We start from the raw sequence: 12,676 nt of genomic DNA on the forward strand, positions 1-12,676 counted from the left end.
GAGAGTCCTGATATATCCTTGGCGGCATTTATATCATAAACAACCTAGAAACTACATGACTCAAATAATTCTATATTCGAACGATGGTGAAAGACTACAAACACGTTCTTTTCCAAAAATTTTGAATGCTTAAGTTTGTTTTTTATTTTCATTAAACCACATAACCTAGATAATTTCATATATCAAGAATGAATGCTCCAACCATATCAAAAGCAATCAAGCTATTATAATTTGGTTTTCCTTCTACATGATTGCCTAGCCTACCTAAGGACGAGGATTAGTTTTTAATTGATTTCAATTTTCCATCGGAGGAATTCACTTACTTATAATTTGACATAGCAATTTTTTCTTTGCGAATTATTCGAGCATTTTTTATCTAGCAACATAACATTCTATGAAATAGTATGACAGTTTATCACTTTAATTAACTTGAATAACCATTTCATTTATCAAGTGCTAAATCAAAGATACTTGAAATTTACCTATCCTATCAGTTGCTAAATGCTAATGGATCACAAGTCACGGACTCAATAGTCAAAATAAATGAAAAAGTGATAGAAAGAAACGAGGAGAATATTTCCATTTTCATAACTCAGCTATTTAACCATAACTCGGCGAGTGAACTCACCATTGTGCGAAAAGTAAAAGACCCCTCCTCACACTTGATCACCTCCTTCTCTCCGACTCCCTCCGGCCTTCAAGATTTCCTCGCGCTTAGGGTTTCGACGATCTTCTTCTGCTCTGATATTTCTTCATCTCTCTGGTAATTTTATCTTTTCTCCATTGATTTCATTTACATATGATTCCTAGTTCGTGTATTCATTTGTTATCGTTATCATTATCATTAGGTCTAGATTCAGATCAATGGAGAAGTCACAGGCAAATCAATTACCTGAAGTAGATTCATTACCAGATGGATTTTTTGAGAGTTCTAACGAACAAGAACAACAACAACCTAGAACAACTCATAATTTTGAACATGAAGAATCACCGCCTTCACCACCATCGCCACAATCACCTCCTGATTATAAAGATACGATATTAGAACTTGATCAATGTAGTGATGCTGTACTTGATACCTCGGATACTTCTACTGTTACAGACAGCAGAAATGATGTCAAGGTAGAGAAACTGAGAACATTTCCTGTGGCATTATCGGAGAAGGATGGTGAAGATTCAATAGTAAATAGGAGTTTTGTGGAGAATACGGAATGTGGGTCGATTGGGTTTACATCTGATTCGGGGAATGGGCATCAATACCAGCATTTTGAAGGGAGTTCTGAAAATTCCCTGAAAGGTAATAAGTTGGGTTGTCTTTTGTTTTGTTATGTTGAGGTGAATGCTTATAGTGTAATAAACTGAGTTATTGACGTGGGGATCCGGTACGTATGAATTGGTGCAATCCAGAAAGGAAAAGACCCCTCCTCACACTTGATTTACACTTGATCACCTCCTTCTCTCCGACTCCCTCTATCCATCTCCCTCCCGCCTTCAAGATTTCCTCGCGCTTAGGCTTTCGACGATCTTCTTCTGCTCTGATATTTCTTCATCTCTCTGGTAATTTTATCTTTTCTCCATTGATTTCATTTACATATGATTCCTAGTCCGTGTATTCATTTGTTATCGTTTCATTTACATTAGGTCTAGATTCAGATCAATGGAGAACTCACAGGCAAATCAATTACCTGAAGTAGATTCATTACCAGATGGATTTGTTGAGAGTTCTAATGAACAAGAACAACAACAACCTAGAACAACTCATAATTTTGAACATGAAGAATCACCGCCTTCACCACCATCGCCACGATCACCTCCTGATTATAAAGATACGATATTAGAACTCGATCAATGTAGTGATGTTGTACTTGATACCTCGGATACTTCTACGGTTACAGACAGTAGAAATGATGTTAAGATAGAGAAACTGAGAACATTTCTTGTGGCATTATCAGAGAAGGATGGTGAAGATTCAATAGTAAATAGGAGTTTTGTGGAGAATACGTCGATTGGGTTTACCTCTGATTCGGGGAATGGGCATCAATACCAGCATTTTGAAGGGAGTTCTCAAAATCCGGTGAAACGTAATAAAGCCTTTTGGTTGCATTATCTTTTGTTTTGTTATGTTAAGGCGAACGCTTATATTGTAATAAACTGAGTTATTAACTTGGGGATTGCTCTTGTATGTATGAATTTGTGCAATCCAGAAAGGAAAGAAAGTGTTTTGTGTTGTATGTAAATTGGTCAATTGTTAATCGGGAGATTGCATTGAGTTTCAATATGGTTTTCTTTATGACCTTCTGCATATTCTGTTTGCAGCAACTGCAGAGGGTTCAGAGTTGAGTGCAGCAGAAACTGCAGAATCTTTGAAGAACAAAAAGCTAGTCAGTAATATCCTATTTCCCCGTTTAAATATTTCATTCATATAGGATCGCTGGTGTGTGATGGAGTTTTAGTGCTATTCAACGATATATAGGAAGACTTTCTGTGTCAAACACATTTACTTTATGTTGGCTTATGTCGTTTTGTTTTGCCAACTTTGATGCCTCAGGAAACCTCTGATGTGAAGCGTAAAAGTGTAAAACGCGGGTTCAAGACAGAAAGGGAGTTTCTAGAGTTCACTTTACAATATCAACAAGTTATTGCCGAGAGGGATGCAGGTGAGCGTAACCAAATTTTTAATTCTTGGTTCCTGCCTACAATCATCCGTAACCTTTTATTCTTCCATTAGCTTTTCATTGTTCAAAAGGAAAATAAAAGTCAAATAGATTTATAATTTAGTGATATTGTACCCTGCGCATGAGTTCATGTTCACCATTTTGATGCTTAAACCTTAATGATCTTGTGGTGCCTTTAAAAACAATTATGATAAAAGCATTCTTATTCTAAAGCTAACGTGCGGTACACAATGATTGTTGACTAGAAATTTCAGAAACTGGCATGTTCATCTTGATAGTGGAATGCATTCTTATTCTGAAACTAACGTACGGTACACAATGATTGTTGGTTAGAAATTTCAGAAACTAGCATGTCCGTCTTGATAGTGGAGTCCCATGCCTTAGATTTACGAATCAATTTTCTCTCAATCCCATCAGCACTTCACAATTACAATTCTGATTTTTAATACAAAGCTCTTTCATTTTCTTGTTCTCATTCTTGCAGCTATTTCTGTTCGAGACAAGCTTGAGTCATTATGTAGGGAGTTGCAGCGTCAAAATAAACTGCTGATGGTACAGTTTCCTTGCTGAACATATTCTCTCAACTGCTTTTTTTTAGGCTATTCCGAGTCTTTTCACTATAAATCTCAATTGTTTGTGGTGGAGATAATAATAGTGTCTGTTGCTCATATATGCAGGATGAATGCAAGAGAGTGTCAACAGAGGGCCAAAATATGAGATCAGAACTATCTACCAAGTTCCATCATGCAATTAAGGTCTGCGTTTTATGTGATACATGATCTCATGAGTAATTTCATCTGTGTTATCGTTCAGGATTCAAGTTGTATTAAAGATTGTTACTATTGTGGTTCACAGATATACATTTCGGTTTTTCCTTTTTCTCATTATGCCCTCTTTGCTCATGTATTACCTTTCCCCATGTGTGTGACCCTTACATAAAGAAGAAAATGCTTATCGAAATACGTCAAGGAGAACCCACGTTTATGATTATATCTGCATCGTAATCCGCACATATGTAATGTGTTGGACCGTAATAGACTTGCTAATTTCTTCTTGGTAGGTATCCATTCAGTTTCCCAATCATTTGATGTAGGGAATACATAAATTTGAAAGGGACATATTGTCGAAGTTAGTAAGATGATAAATATCTTAGTAATGCATTTCTATGCACATAATGTATCAATTCGCATTGAAGCATCGTACTTCGCTAGTAATCCATTTCTACTATTATCGCGTTCGCATCTTCCGTTACTTCACGAATATGTATATCGGCTGTTGTAGGATGTAAGCAGTAAACTCAAAGGGCAGAAAGATGAATGTCTCTTGCAACTCAAGGAGAATGAGATGTAAGATTTCTGTTAGTAACAATCAATATAATTCAGTTAAATTCTGTGTATATCAAGAAGTAAGTTTCCGAGCTTTGACTTCGTTGCTCTTTATGGTCTATTCCTGATGTATGGAAATGCGGAAAGAACTTTTCAATTTAGGCAACTTATGTTATTTGTCTAGTCATGATTTGGCAAATGATTGAATAATTCCCTCGGCTTTTTCCTCGTATTACCACATTATTAATGAATCTTCTTCTCTGCCTCATGGTTTATACTTTTGATAAGTGATCTATATCATGTTCTCTCCAGTATCTTCATTTTCAGTTGAACAAATATTGGTTACCTATTAATGGTTGGAGTCGTTAATTACATTACGTTCCATTTTTTCTTTAGGCTGAGAAACAAGTTGAAGCATCTCTGTGATCAATATACAGTTTCGGAACAGCAGTTCACCCATAAGGTACACCATTATATTGGCTGTGCTTTGTACTTTCAGATGTCTTATTCAAAGTTGTTTGTCTATGATGCTTCATAGAATAAAATTATTGTGACTAACTTGTTTTTTGCACTTGGATATGTAGATAAAGCAGAAATCACTAGAACTCCAGATTGCGGATCTTAAAATTCAGCAGCATGAAGAGAAGTCGAATCAGGAAAAAACCCAGATGAAGTTGTATGCCGAGCAATTGTCGCAGCTATTGGCTACAGAAAAGAATCTTCGTTTACAATTATCAGCTGATGGAGAAAAGTTTCAAAATTTTCAGGTGTGCTTGATTGATCTTTTCTTTTCTCCCAAATTCCAGATCAACCTCTCCCCTTGTTAACCCTTAACTTGCATGGGGTCAGCTTCTTACATACTCCGCTGTCATTATCAGAACATGTTTTTTCTTTTGTATCGAGTTTAATACGTTATGTTTTACGCAGGATGCCTTGCTAAAAAGTAACGAGGTATTTGAAACTTTTAAGCAAGAGATTGAGAAGGTAGAAAAAACAGACTTCATTAAAAATTCCAATTTTTCAGGAAATTATCTGAAATATATAATTCTCAGTTTTCACCATCTCACTTTCTTCTCTTGTCAAAATAGATGGGGAAATCAATAAAAGAACTCAAGAAGGAAAACATTTTCTTGAAAAGCAAATGCGAGAAGACAGATGTCACTCTCAGAGAACTTGTTGGAGAGGTAAACTGAGTGTTGCTTTTCTTTAATTGTTTTTTAAATGTATGGAGGGCATCTAATCATGTCTTTCTTTATTTCTTTGCCTTACACATCACACTTCGGTATTCGGTATAGAATATTTGAACAAACTTATCTTGATATCTAATATGGAAAAGGAAAAAAACATGGTGGTTTTAGTACATACTACTTGAAACAGGCTGAAGTGAAACCTAGGTTGAATAACTTGACCCGGTGGACACTTCAGTGTAAAAGCATTCCACTTGTAATAATTTCCCTTTATGTGCTTAATCGGCTGGTAAAGCTGAAAGTTGTTTTTGAACTCATTTTTATGCATCTGTTCATACAAACAGAGAGAACATATGAAGAAGCAACTGGAGAAACTGAAGAACCAAAAGGAAAAGCTCGAGTCCTTGTGCCGGTCACTACAAGCTCAACGGAAACAAAGTCTTGCTGAGAGCAGCAGCTGCTGCGATGCAGTTTCAGTCGCATCTTCTATGGAAGGAGAAACCTGAGATATATGTGGAACTATTTTGTCTGTACACCCATTAAATGGAAGGAATTTTAAAAGAAAAACAAATTGTTGTTTCTTATTTACTAGAGAACTTATGGAATTGGAAAACACATGAATTCAAGATGTTTTCCCACTTAAAGGGGCGAAAGCATTTTATTTTTCAGCTCTCAAGTTGCCAACTCTTTTGAAAAGCAACAGAACTGCATAACTTACCATGTTCCAACTTGATCAAACAACCATATTAAAACTTATTTTGTGTTTTCAAGTTAATATTCTTTTGGAATCTGAACCTTAATAAAATTTTGTACCTTGTTAATGAAAACCAATAGGATACCAACTGATTCTGGAATATGAACCTTAATACTAAATTTTGCTAATCAGATTTAGTACTCTACAGGAAGTGTGCCCTTATTATTGGCAAGAGCTTTCAAGAACATGTGATAAAAAAAAAAAAGAAGTACAAAGAATACAAAAGGATTAATTTAGTGGGGTAAAGAATTTGAGAAAAAACTCAATTGATAGCTACAACTACAAACTCCACTAATCGAGTTATTGTTCACAATTGTTTGAATCAAAAAAATCATTCAATATTGTTAACGGTTTTGGAATGTCTAAGACTCTCGCAACCTGGACAATTGTGCAAGCTCTCATGTATGTAAATGTCACAGTCCAAGCAGAAATGTTGTTTACACTTGGGGCAAGCAACACGGAGGCCGGGCCTGTTACCTGTGTCACAAAGCCAATAAACCTGTGAGAAGCTGGAGCGCATAATGTAGAAAGAAGCCTTGTCTAAATTAGATTTAAACTTATATTTTTAAACATTTATTAACTAACAGAATCAGGCAGCAACAAGGCCATATCCCAAGGAGTTAAATACCATAAATCATGAATTGAGAATGAAGCCTTGTCTAAATTAGATTTAAACTTTTATTTTTGAAAGATGTTTATAATTTCATTGTTTGAATTGCAAAGCAAACAACTTAGACACAGAACCACCCAGTGTATGGAAAATTCCAGATAAATGCAAAATCAACTAGGGACTAATAAATTCGTTTCATACTTGTGTACAAATGTGTTTACCCTCTTATGTATAATCCAGGATCAATCATTTTTTCTCTGTTGTGGTGAAACAACTTAAGATCCTTGATAAAGACAAAAATCGCAACCATTTTCTTTGTCTAGGTTACAACTTAGAAGTCAAAGGGCAAACAAAGAAGATGGATATAATCCACAACAAACAAGTGTGTCGAAAATTGGGAGCGTTATACTGTTATCTAAACTCCTATTGTTGTCTTAATATGTAATCATTATACTGCACATATTAAAAATAACAAACAGAATACAGCTTAATGTAAGAGAGTGGCACTTACCAGAAGGTACAAGGCTTTGTTGGCAACCAAAACAAGTTTTCGGTAACTTGTGACGTGAACTATTGAGAAGCCCGAGTGACGGCTCCTCAAAAGGAGTTATCGGGAATAAATGATGATATGATCTTGCCAAATGAGGTGAAGAAACAAGTGTCAGCCCACAAATTCGGCATTCTGTAGGCAGTTCACAGACACGTGCTTTGCATCTTGGACAAATGTAACCCCCACCAACCTTAGCTTCCTTGTGGCACGAACAGATAGAGACAACACCCTCTGCTGCTCTTTGTGGGAACCCCATCTTGATTAAATTCCCAACAGCAAATTCTGCTATTGCTGGTGGTGGAGGAGCATGCTCCAGTAACAAGTCCTTAAAATGAAACTGAGAAAGAGAAAAAAGAAATGTAGCTCATCAAACTATGACGAAAATGAGTAGGAAATGAAAAGCTTATATGACATAGTTGCCTTACTTCATTCAACGCGATGGTGTAGGACCCTCCAGTCTCTTGGCAAAGATGTTTACATACAAAAACTTCTGCCGAAAGGCCAATAACTGAGCACCTAATTTTAGACCTCTTGCATTTTTTGATGGTCTCCATTACATCCCCAGGATCACATGTCGTAAGAGCAGAATATAATAATAAGACTTCACGGTGACCATACGAGGGAATTCCGCAGAGATAGCCTTCAACAAGATCTAGGGCATTCTGAAGGGAGGAATCACCCGAACAGCTCAACTGACCCATCAAAGTCTTTATATGGGAATCAGGACTTCCACCAAGGTCAGTTAAGCACTGAGCTACCCCATCCTTAATAGTAACTAGACCAATATGACTAAGAGGGTTCTGATCAAAGAACTCTCTAATGAAAGCTTCGACGTGTTTGGCAACCACTGCCATCCGGCTTGGCTTAAAATCCCTCTCTGAAGCTGCCTGTGCATGGTTAACAAATTCTAACTTCATCAGGTTCAAACGTGAATGCCAAATTTAATGAGGCAATAATAGTCTGCAAAGTACATAAGAAAGCGAAAACAGTTTTTGATATACTAGGGATATAGCAAAACAAACTTAAGTTTTTAACATACAACAAATCAAACTTAAAGTTTTGATTGGAATAATAATAACAAAATAATCAAATACCATACCCTAGAGAGATCAATGACAATGTATAGGTAGCGTATGAGACCTTTCTGGATCCTAGAGGCTGCAGACGCAGCAGAGAGGTTCCTTAGGCGGCGACGGTACTGGGCATGTTGTACACCATCGTTATCGATTGGACGGAGGAGTCCAGACTCATCTTCTTGCAGAGACTCCCATGATCTGTCCTCTGCATAAGCTCTCTCCCAAGCCTCCATATCATTCTCATTTCCCTCTTCATCCTCCTCATCTTCCTTTTCTTCAGCTACTCGTCGCTCTTCCACATGATTGTTCGTAAAGTAATTCATACTTAGGTTGCCTTAGATTTCAGCAAGAACCTCTGGTTACAATAACAACAGGAAAATTTGAGTAGCACAGAAGAAAGAAGATAAAAGGAAGTCAATAGCACGAGTTGACAGATAATTGTAGAGACGTTGTATGCGAGTAGTAGAGAGCTAAGATGTGAGCGATGGAATTCATAACATCTTCATCAGTTCTAAGATGTGAGCAGCAACAGAGAAAAAAAAAATAAGAAAAAAAAACCAGTGATTCAATATACAAGTATTCAATCTGTATATAAAGCCCAAACAGATCAGATTAATGTTTATACGGAACAAAAAAGCATCAAATTATGGATGAATATGATGGAAGAAAAGAGAATCTATAGAACAAATCATACAAAAAATCTTAAAACAAGTAGATTGGATTCATGTTTCTACAAAATAACAACTGAAACATGAAATTGATCATGAAACCTTGTTCACCCCTATGTACAAGAATCCAAAAGCTGTATCTTTACTGCTCCCAACTTATTTTGGGTTCAAAAAAAAAATCTAGGGTTTCGAAAATCCATCAAAAGATGATAGATACAACTATATGAGAGGAAGATTGATGGAAATTTGATCACAGTTCATGTTGAAAACAAGAGAAAAATGGGAGAGTCACCATGTCCTTATGAATGTCTTCTCCAGTTGTAGCCAGTAGATGTAAATAAGGGATGAAGACCATATCCTTTTCTTCATATAACATCGTAACATCATTCCAATTTTCTAATAGATCTACCATTTGAAGTCTGAATTTTAAACAAAGGAAATTCAATTCACAATTGTTGTATCTCGTAATATTGAAACAAAACAACGAATGAACCCAGCAATAACGCTCAACATCCAAACCCTAATTTATACAACACTAGTATAACACGCACGCGCGATGCGCCTGCCCACCTGAACGGACGGTCCACTACCCAAAACTTATGTACGTAGGACCTTTTTCTTTTTTTACACGAAACAGCAACAAAACTGTTGGTGTGGTTTATACATGACATAGGAAACAAAGACTGGGTGGCTAATGAATATCTAAGAATACATGAAGATTCGAAACCTTATTATCCTTGATTACAATTCGCCTAAATAAATAGAAGAAGCTAACAACTATGAAGATTCTAACAACTGATGAATATAAGTCAAAATAAGAGACTGCACACGTATAAATGACGAATTGCAATGGATAGATTCAGTGAGTACATTTTTTTTACATGAAGCCATTTAAAGATATAAAAACAGCCAAAATAAGTTAGCTAATTGTATAATATATTTGATTTCAGCAGTGAAAATAAGTCTCCATCATGAACCATGAAGCGATAGAATTAATCTGCAATCTTGTACAGAACTTGAGCTTTAAAGTATAATATATCTGCCACTTATTGAACTTGTAACTAAAGCACTCAACTATTATAGACAAAACTCTTACCCTTTATTGCAGCATATCTGAAGCGTTCGGTTTTTTCAGATAAAAAGACACCAATGTTTCTGAGATGAAGCAGAAAAGAAAAAACCTAGTTAGTGTGGTACAAAAATATTCTAAAATAGTTGCAATAAGAAATTAAATAATTATCCAGAAGGAAGCATGTTTGTATAAGATTCGACTTTCCGCCTCCAGATTGGCATTTTTTCAAATGCAGACACAACCATATACTGGCAAGGCATGAAATATTTCCAAACAAAGAGCATAATATGTTATGTAGACTTCATTGTTTTGTAACTGCCGAGAGAGTGAAACGTTTTAGGTGTCAATAGAAGAATGATATTCTCAAACTCTACAAAATTTTTACATTTCAAAATATTAGAATTCTTTTCCTTGAAACAGTAATAGGAACGAAAATCAACTGCAACCCTTAACCATTTAATCTATAGGTTAACACATGCTTGCTTGGTTGAAAGTTCTTCTTTCTAAAACCCTCAACCCAGTTAAGAACGCAGCATGCTTGCTTGGTTGAAAGTTTTTCTTTCTAAAACCCTCAACCCAGTTAAGAACGCAGTTGGGTCACGCTGAAAATTGACTGCCAAGTTGACTGCCATTTAATCTATAGGTTAACGCTGACAATTGACTGCCAAGTTGAAGAAATTCAAAGTTAATAGCTTACTTGTCATAAAAGCAGAGAACTGAAGACCACAGTGAGCTTTGAATGCAAAAGACTACATTGTCACAAAAATTGTCCTATGCTACTCATTTTGCACTGGGAAACACTTTGGGAAGTTACATATAACTTCAAGGATAATACATATATATTTAACAGAAACCAAGGAACATATTCGAAACAATGACAAAAAATAAACTAAAAATAAATATGAAGAAATGCCGTAAATTACAACGCAACCAACGTTTGCCAATTTGTTTAGCTTAAACGGGAACTGATGATCTGTGTGAACTGTGAAGCGGAAACACTAAAGGACACCCGTCAACTAACATTGGCCGAATACAGGTCTATGAAAGGAGATAAATTTAAGAGATGCAATTATTATACAGTAATCTTCTGAAATAAATTGACATTCGTCAACTAACATACAGTCACAGAAAAAATTAAAAACATTCTAGCATGTAGAACTTATGGTTTATCAGTTTGTATTGTATGACTATCACTTGAGCTGAAGGGTGGACTGACAAATTGAAAGTAATGCCAATTTTCTGTGATACTAATGAATAATGATCATGAACTAACTTAAGAAATCAAAATACTCAACATTGCTAACAGTTGGTCCCAAATTCAGTATCATTAAAATTTACCTAGACTCTAGAGCCGTATACGACTGTTTCACACGTTTGAAAAGCGTAGTATTTAGATGGTTCAAGCAAGCACAAAAACACAAAAAGCTCGCAACTTCATGAGTTCGAGCAACTTGAGAACATTTCCTACTAACTACTAAAGGTAATGACAGTAGCGAGCTAAAACCTAGTTCCCCTTGGCTCACTTAGATGTTGTTATTGTCATTAACAAAAATCGAAACTGCTGAACAAAACTATAACTACCCTAACAACTAAAAACCCCATTGATTTCTACTATTAGTTGAAACAAAATCAGCTACAAATTCCAAATCACACCCATACAAAAACTATCCACCAAAACTATTCACAAATCAAAGCAGAACCCGAATCAATAAAAAAAACTTCGAATAAAAAATCCAAAATCAAACCAAAATTTCTAATCGGATCCAATAAGAAATACTTACCTTATTGAACTTCTTCATCAAAAGTTGAGAGAATTTCCAGTCTTTATCACCCTAACCTTATAAGAATCAATCTCCTTTATTTCACCCCAAACTTTGTTCGATCTAAAAAAAATCACTTCGAAATTGGAGAAATCAATCAATCTTACTAATCAAATTAACCAAATCGATCTTTATTGTAACGAATGAAGTTCGAACTTGAGAGAAAATCGATTTTTCTAACCGATCTGTACGAAGAAAAAAGAGAGTAGAAGGAATTGGAAAAGAAAGAAGCTGAAGAGATTTAAACGCCTTGTTTTTATAGTGCCCTTGAGTATTTCGTAATTTACGTGGTGGCAAGTAATTCTTAAGGGTAACATAGTAGTTTAGGGGGGTCCGGACCAAATCTGGAGTCGTACCAAAAATAGGTCTTTTCTTTATATTAGTAAGATAAAGATAAACCCTAATTGCATAAAAAGGAAATCTCAAAAACACCAAAATTAGATAAGATTTATGTCTTTCAACGAAATACCTATATTGCGAAAGTTTACTTTGCTGGGACGAATGCTCAGCAGCAGGTCTATCTTCAGAAGGAGCATGTTCTATGGCGAAACTTTTCAGGAAAATGGCGGAAAAAGAAAGAGGAAGGAAGATGGATGGATGGAAAATAACACAGAAATTCGGACTTCCATGGGGTATGGTGGGAGTTAGATTCCATCGAACTAGGGAAAATAATTTGACGGGAAAATAAATCCGCCCCAAATATTCCCCCAACTCCACTCCACCCTCAATTCCGCTGGTGCCAAACGCACTCTAAGTCTAAATAGAAAATATTGTTAGAACAACCTAAATTACTAGTATACCCTCCTTATATTTTTTTAGACATTTATAGCTTGGGTAAGATATGGGGTTAAAATAGTCCAACACAATTTACAGCTTCAAAAGTACTGTAGTAAGGAGAGTTCCATAGATATAGGAATAGATAGATTTTCTGACGGTTTG

At 35.8% G+C, this 12,676-nt stretch overlaps 2 protein-coding genes across 6 annotated transcripts; one reads left to right on the forward strand and one right to left on the reverse strand.

The window, feature by feature from the left end:
- Window positions 1-626: 626 nt before the first annotated feature.
- On the forward strand, window positions 627-5,943 carry LOC113289718 (alpha-taxilin-like). 4 transcript variants are annotated; one of them, XM_026539066.1, is made up of 13 exons: window positions 627-763; window positions 849-1,297; window positions 1,408-1,557; window positions 2,317-2,381; window positions 2,549-2,657; window positions 3,160-3,227; window positions 3,353-3,430; window positions 3,957-4,021; window positions 4,397-4,463; window positions 4,585-4,767; window positions 4,928-4,984; window positions 5,089-5,184; window positions 5,532-5,943. In XM_026539066.1, the coding sequence occupies exons 2-13, from the start codon at window positions 865-867 to the stop codon at window positions 5,691-5,693; spliced, it is 1,533 nt and encodes a 510-aa protein (XP_026394851.1). In that variant the 5' UTR covers window positions 627-763; window positions 849-864; the 3' UTR covers window positions 5,694-5,943. The 4 variants fall into 4 exon arrangements, with proteins under 4 accessions (XP_026394851.1, XP_026394852.1, XP_026394854.1 ...); XM_026539067.1 differs by lacking the exon at window positions 1,408-1,557; XM_026539069.1 differs by lacking the exon at window positions 1,408-1,557 and having other exon boundaries at window positions 2,326-2,381.
- A 207-nt stretch (window positions 5,944-6,150) lies between these two features.
- Window positions 6,151-12,453, reverse strand: LOC113289719 (general transcription factor IIH subunit 2-like). 2 transcript variants are annotated; one of them, XM_026539071.1, is made up of 7 exons: window positions 12,207-12,453; window positions 11,699-11,800; window positions 9,942-10,000; window positions 8,201-8,532; window positions 7,527-7,988; window positions 7,063-7,438; window positions 6,151-6,418 (listed from the first exon to the last, which is right to left on the reverse strand). In XM_026539071.1, the coding sequence occupies exons 4-7, from the start codon at window positions 8,498-8,500 to the stop codon at window positions 6,273-6,275; spliced, it is 1,284 nt and encodes a 427-aa protein (XP_026394856.1). In that variant the 5' UTR covers window positions 8,501-8,532; window positions 9,942-10,000; window positions 11,699-11,800; window positions 12,207-12,453; the 3' UTR covers window positions 6,151-6,272. The 2 variants fall into 2 exon arrangements, with proteins under 2 accessions (XP_026394856.1, XP_026394857.1); XM_026539072.1 differs by lacking the exon at window positions 11,699-11,800.
- Between the last annotated feature and the right edge of the window lie 223 nt (window positions 12,454-12,676).

This window comes from Papaver somniferum, chromosome 6 (genome assembly GCF_003573695.1).
Source record: "Papaver somniferum cultivar HN1 chromosome 6, ASM357369v1, whole genome shotgun sequence".
NCBI classification, from domain to species: domain Eukaryota; kingdom Viridiplantae; phylum Streptophyta; class Magnoliopsida; order Ranunculales; family Papaveraceae; genus Papaver; species Papaver somniferum.

What these genes read in the sequence shown, in the direction of transcription:
- LOC113289718 (XM_026539066.1), top strand. Translation starts at nt 865, where the DNA reads ATGGAGAAGTCACAGGCAAATCAATTACCTGAAGTAGATTCATTACCA. An exon ending in GTCAAAATAAACTGCTGATG is followed by an intron (nt 3,228 to 3,352) that starts GTACAGTTTCCT and finishes TCATATATGCAG; the next exon opens with GATGAATGCAAGAGAGTGTC. An exon ending in CAACTCAAGGAGAATGAGAT is followed by an intron (nt 4,022 to 4,396) that starts GTAAGATTTCTG and finishes TTTTTTCTTTAG; the next exon opens with GCTGAGAAACAAGTTGAAGC.
- LOC113289719 (XM_026539072.1), bottom strand. Translation starts at nt 8,500, where the DNA reads ATGAATTACTTTACGAACAATCATGTGGAAGAGCGACGAGTAGCTGAA. An exon ending in TTGTCATTGATCTCTCTAGG is followed by an intron (nt 7,989 to 8,200) that starts GTATGGTATTTG and finishes AACCATGCACAG; the next exon opens with GCAGCTTCAGAGAGGGATTT. An exon ending in ACACCATCGCGTTGAATGAA is followed by an intron (nt 7,439 to 7,526) that starts GTAAGGCAACTA and finishes TCTCTTTCTCAG; the next exon opens with TTTCATTTTAAGGACTTGTT.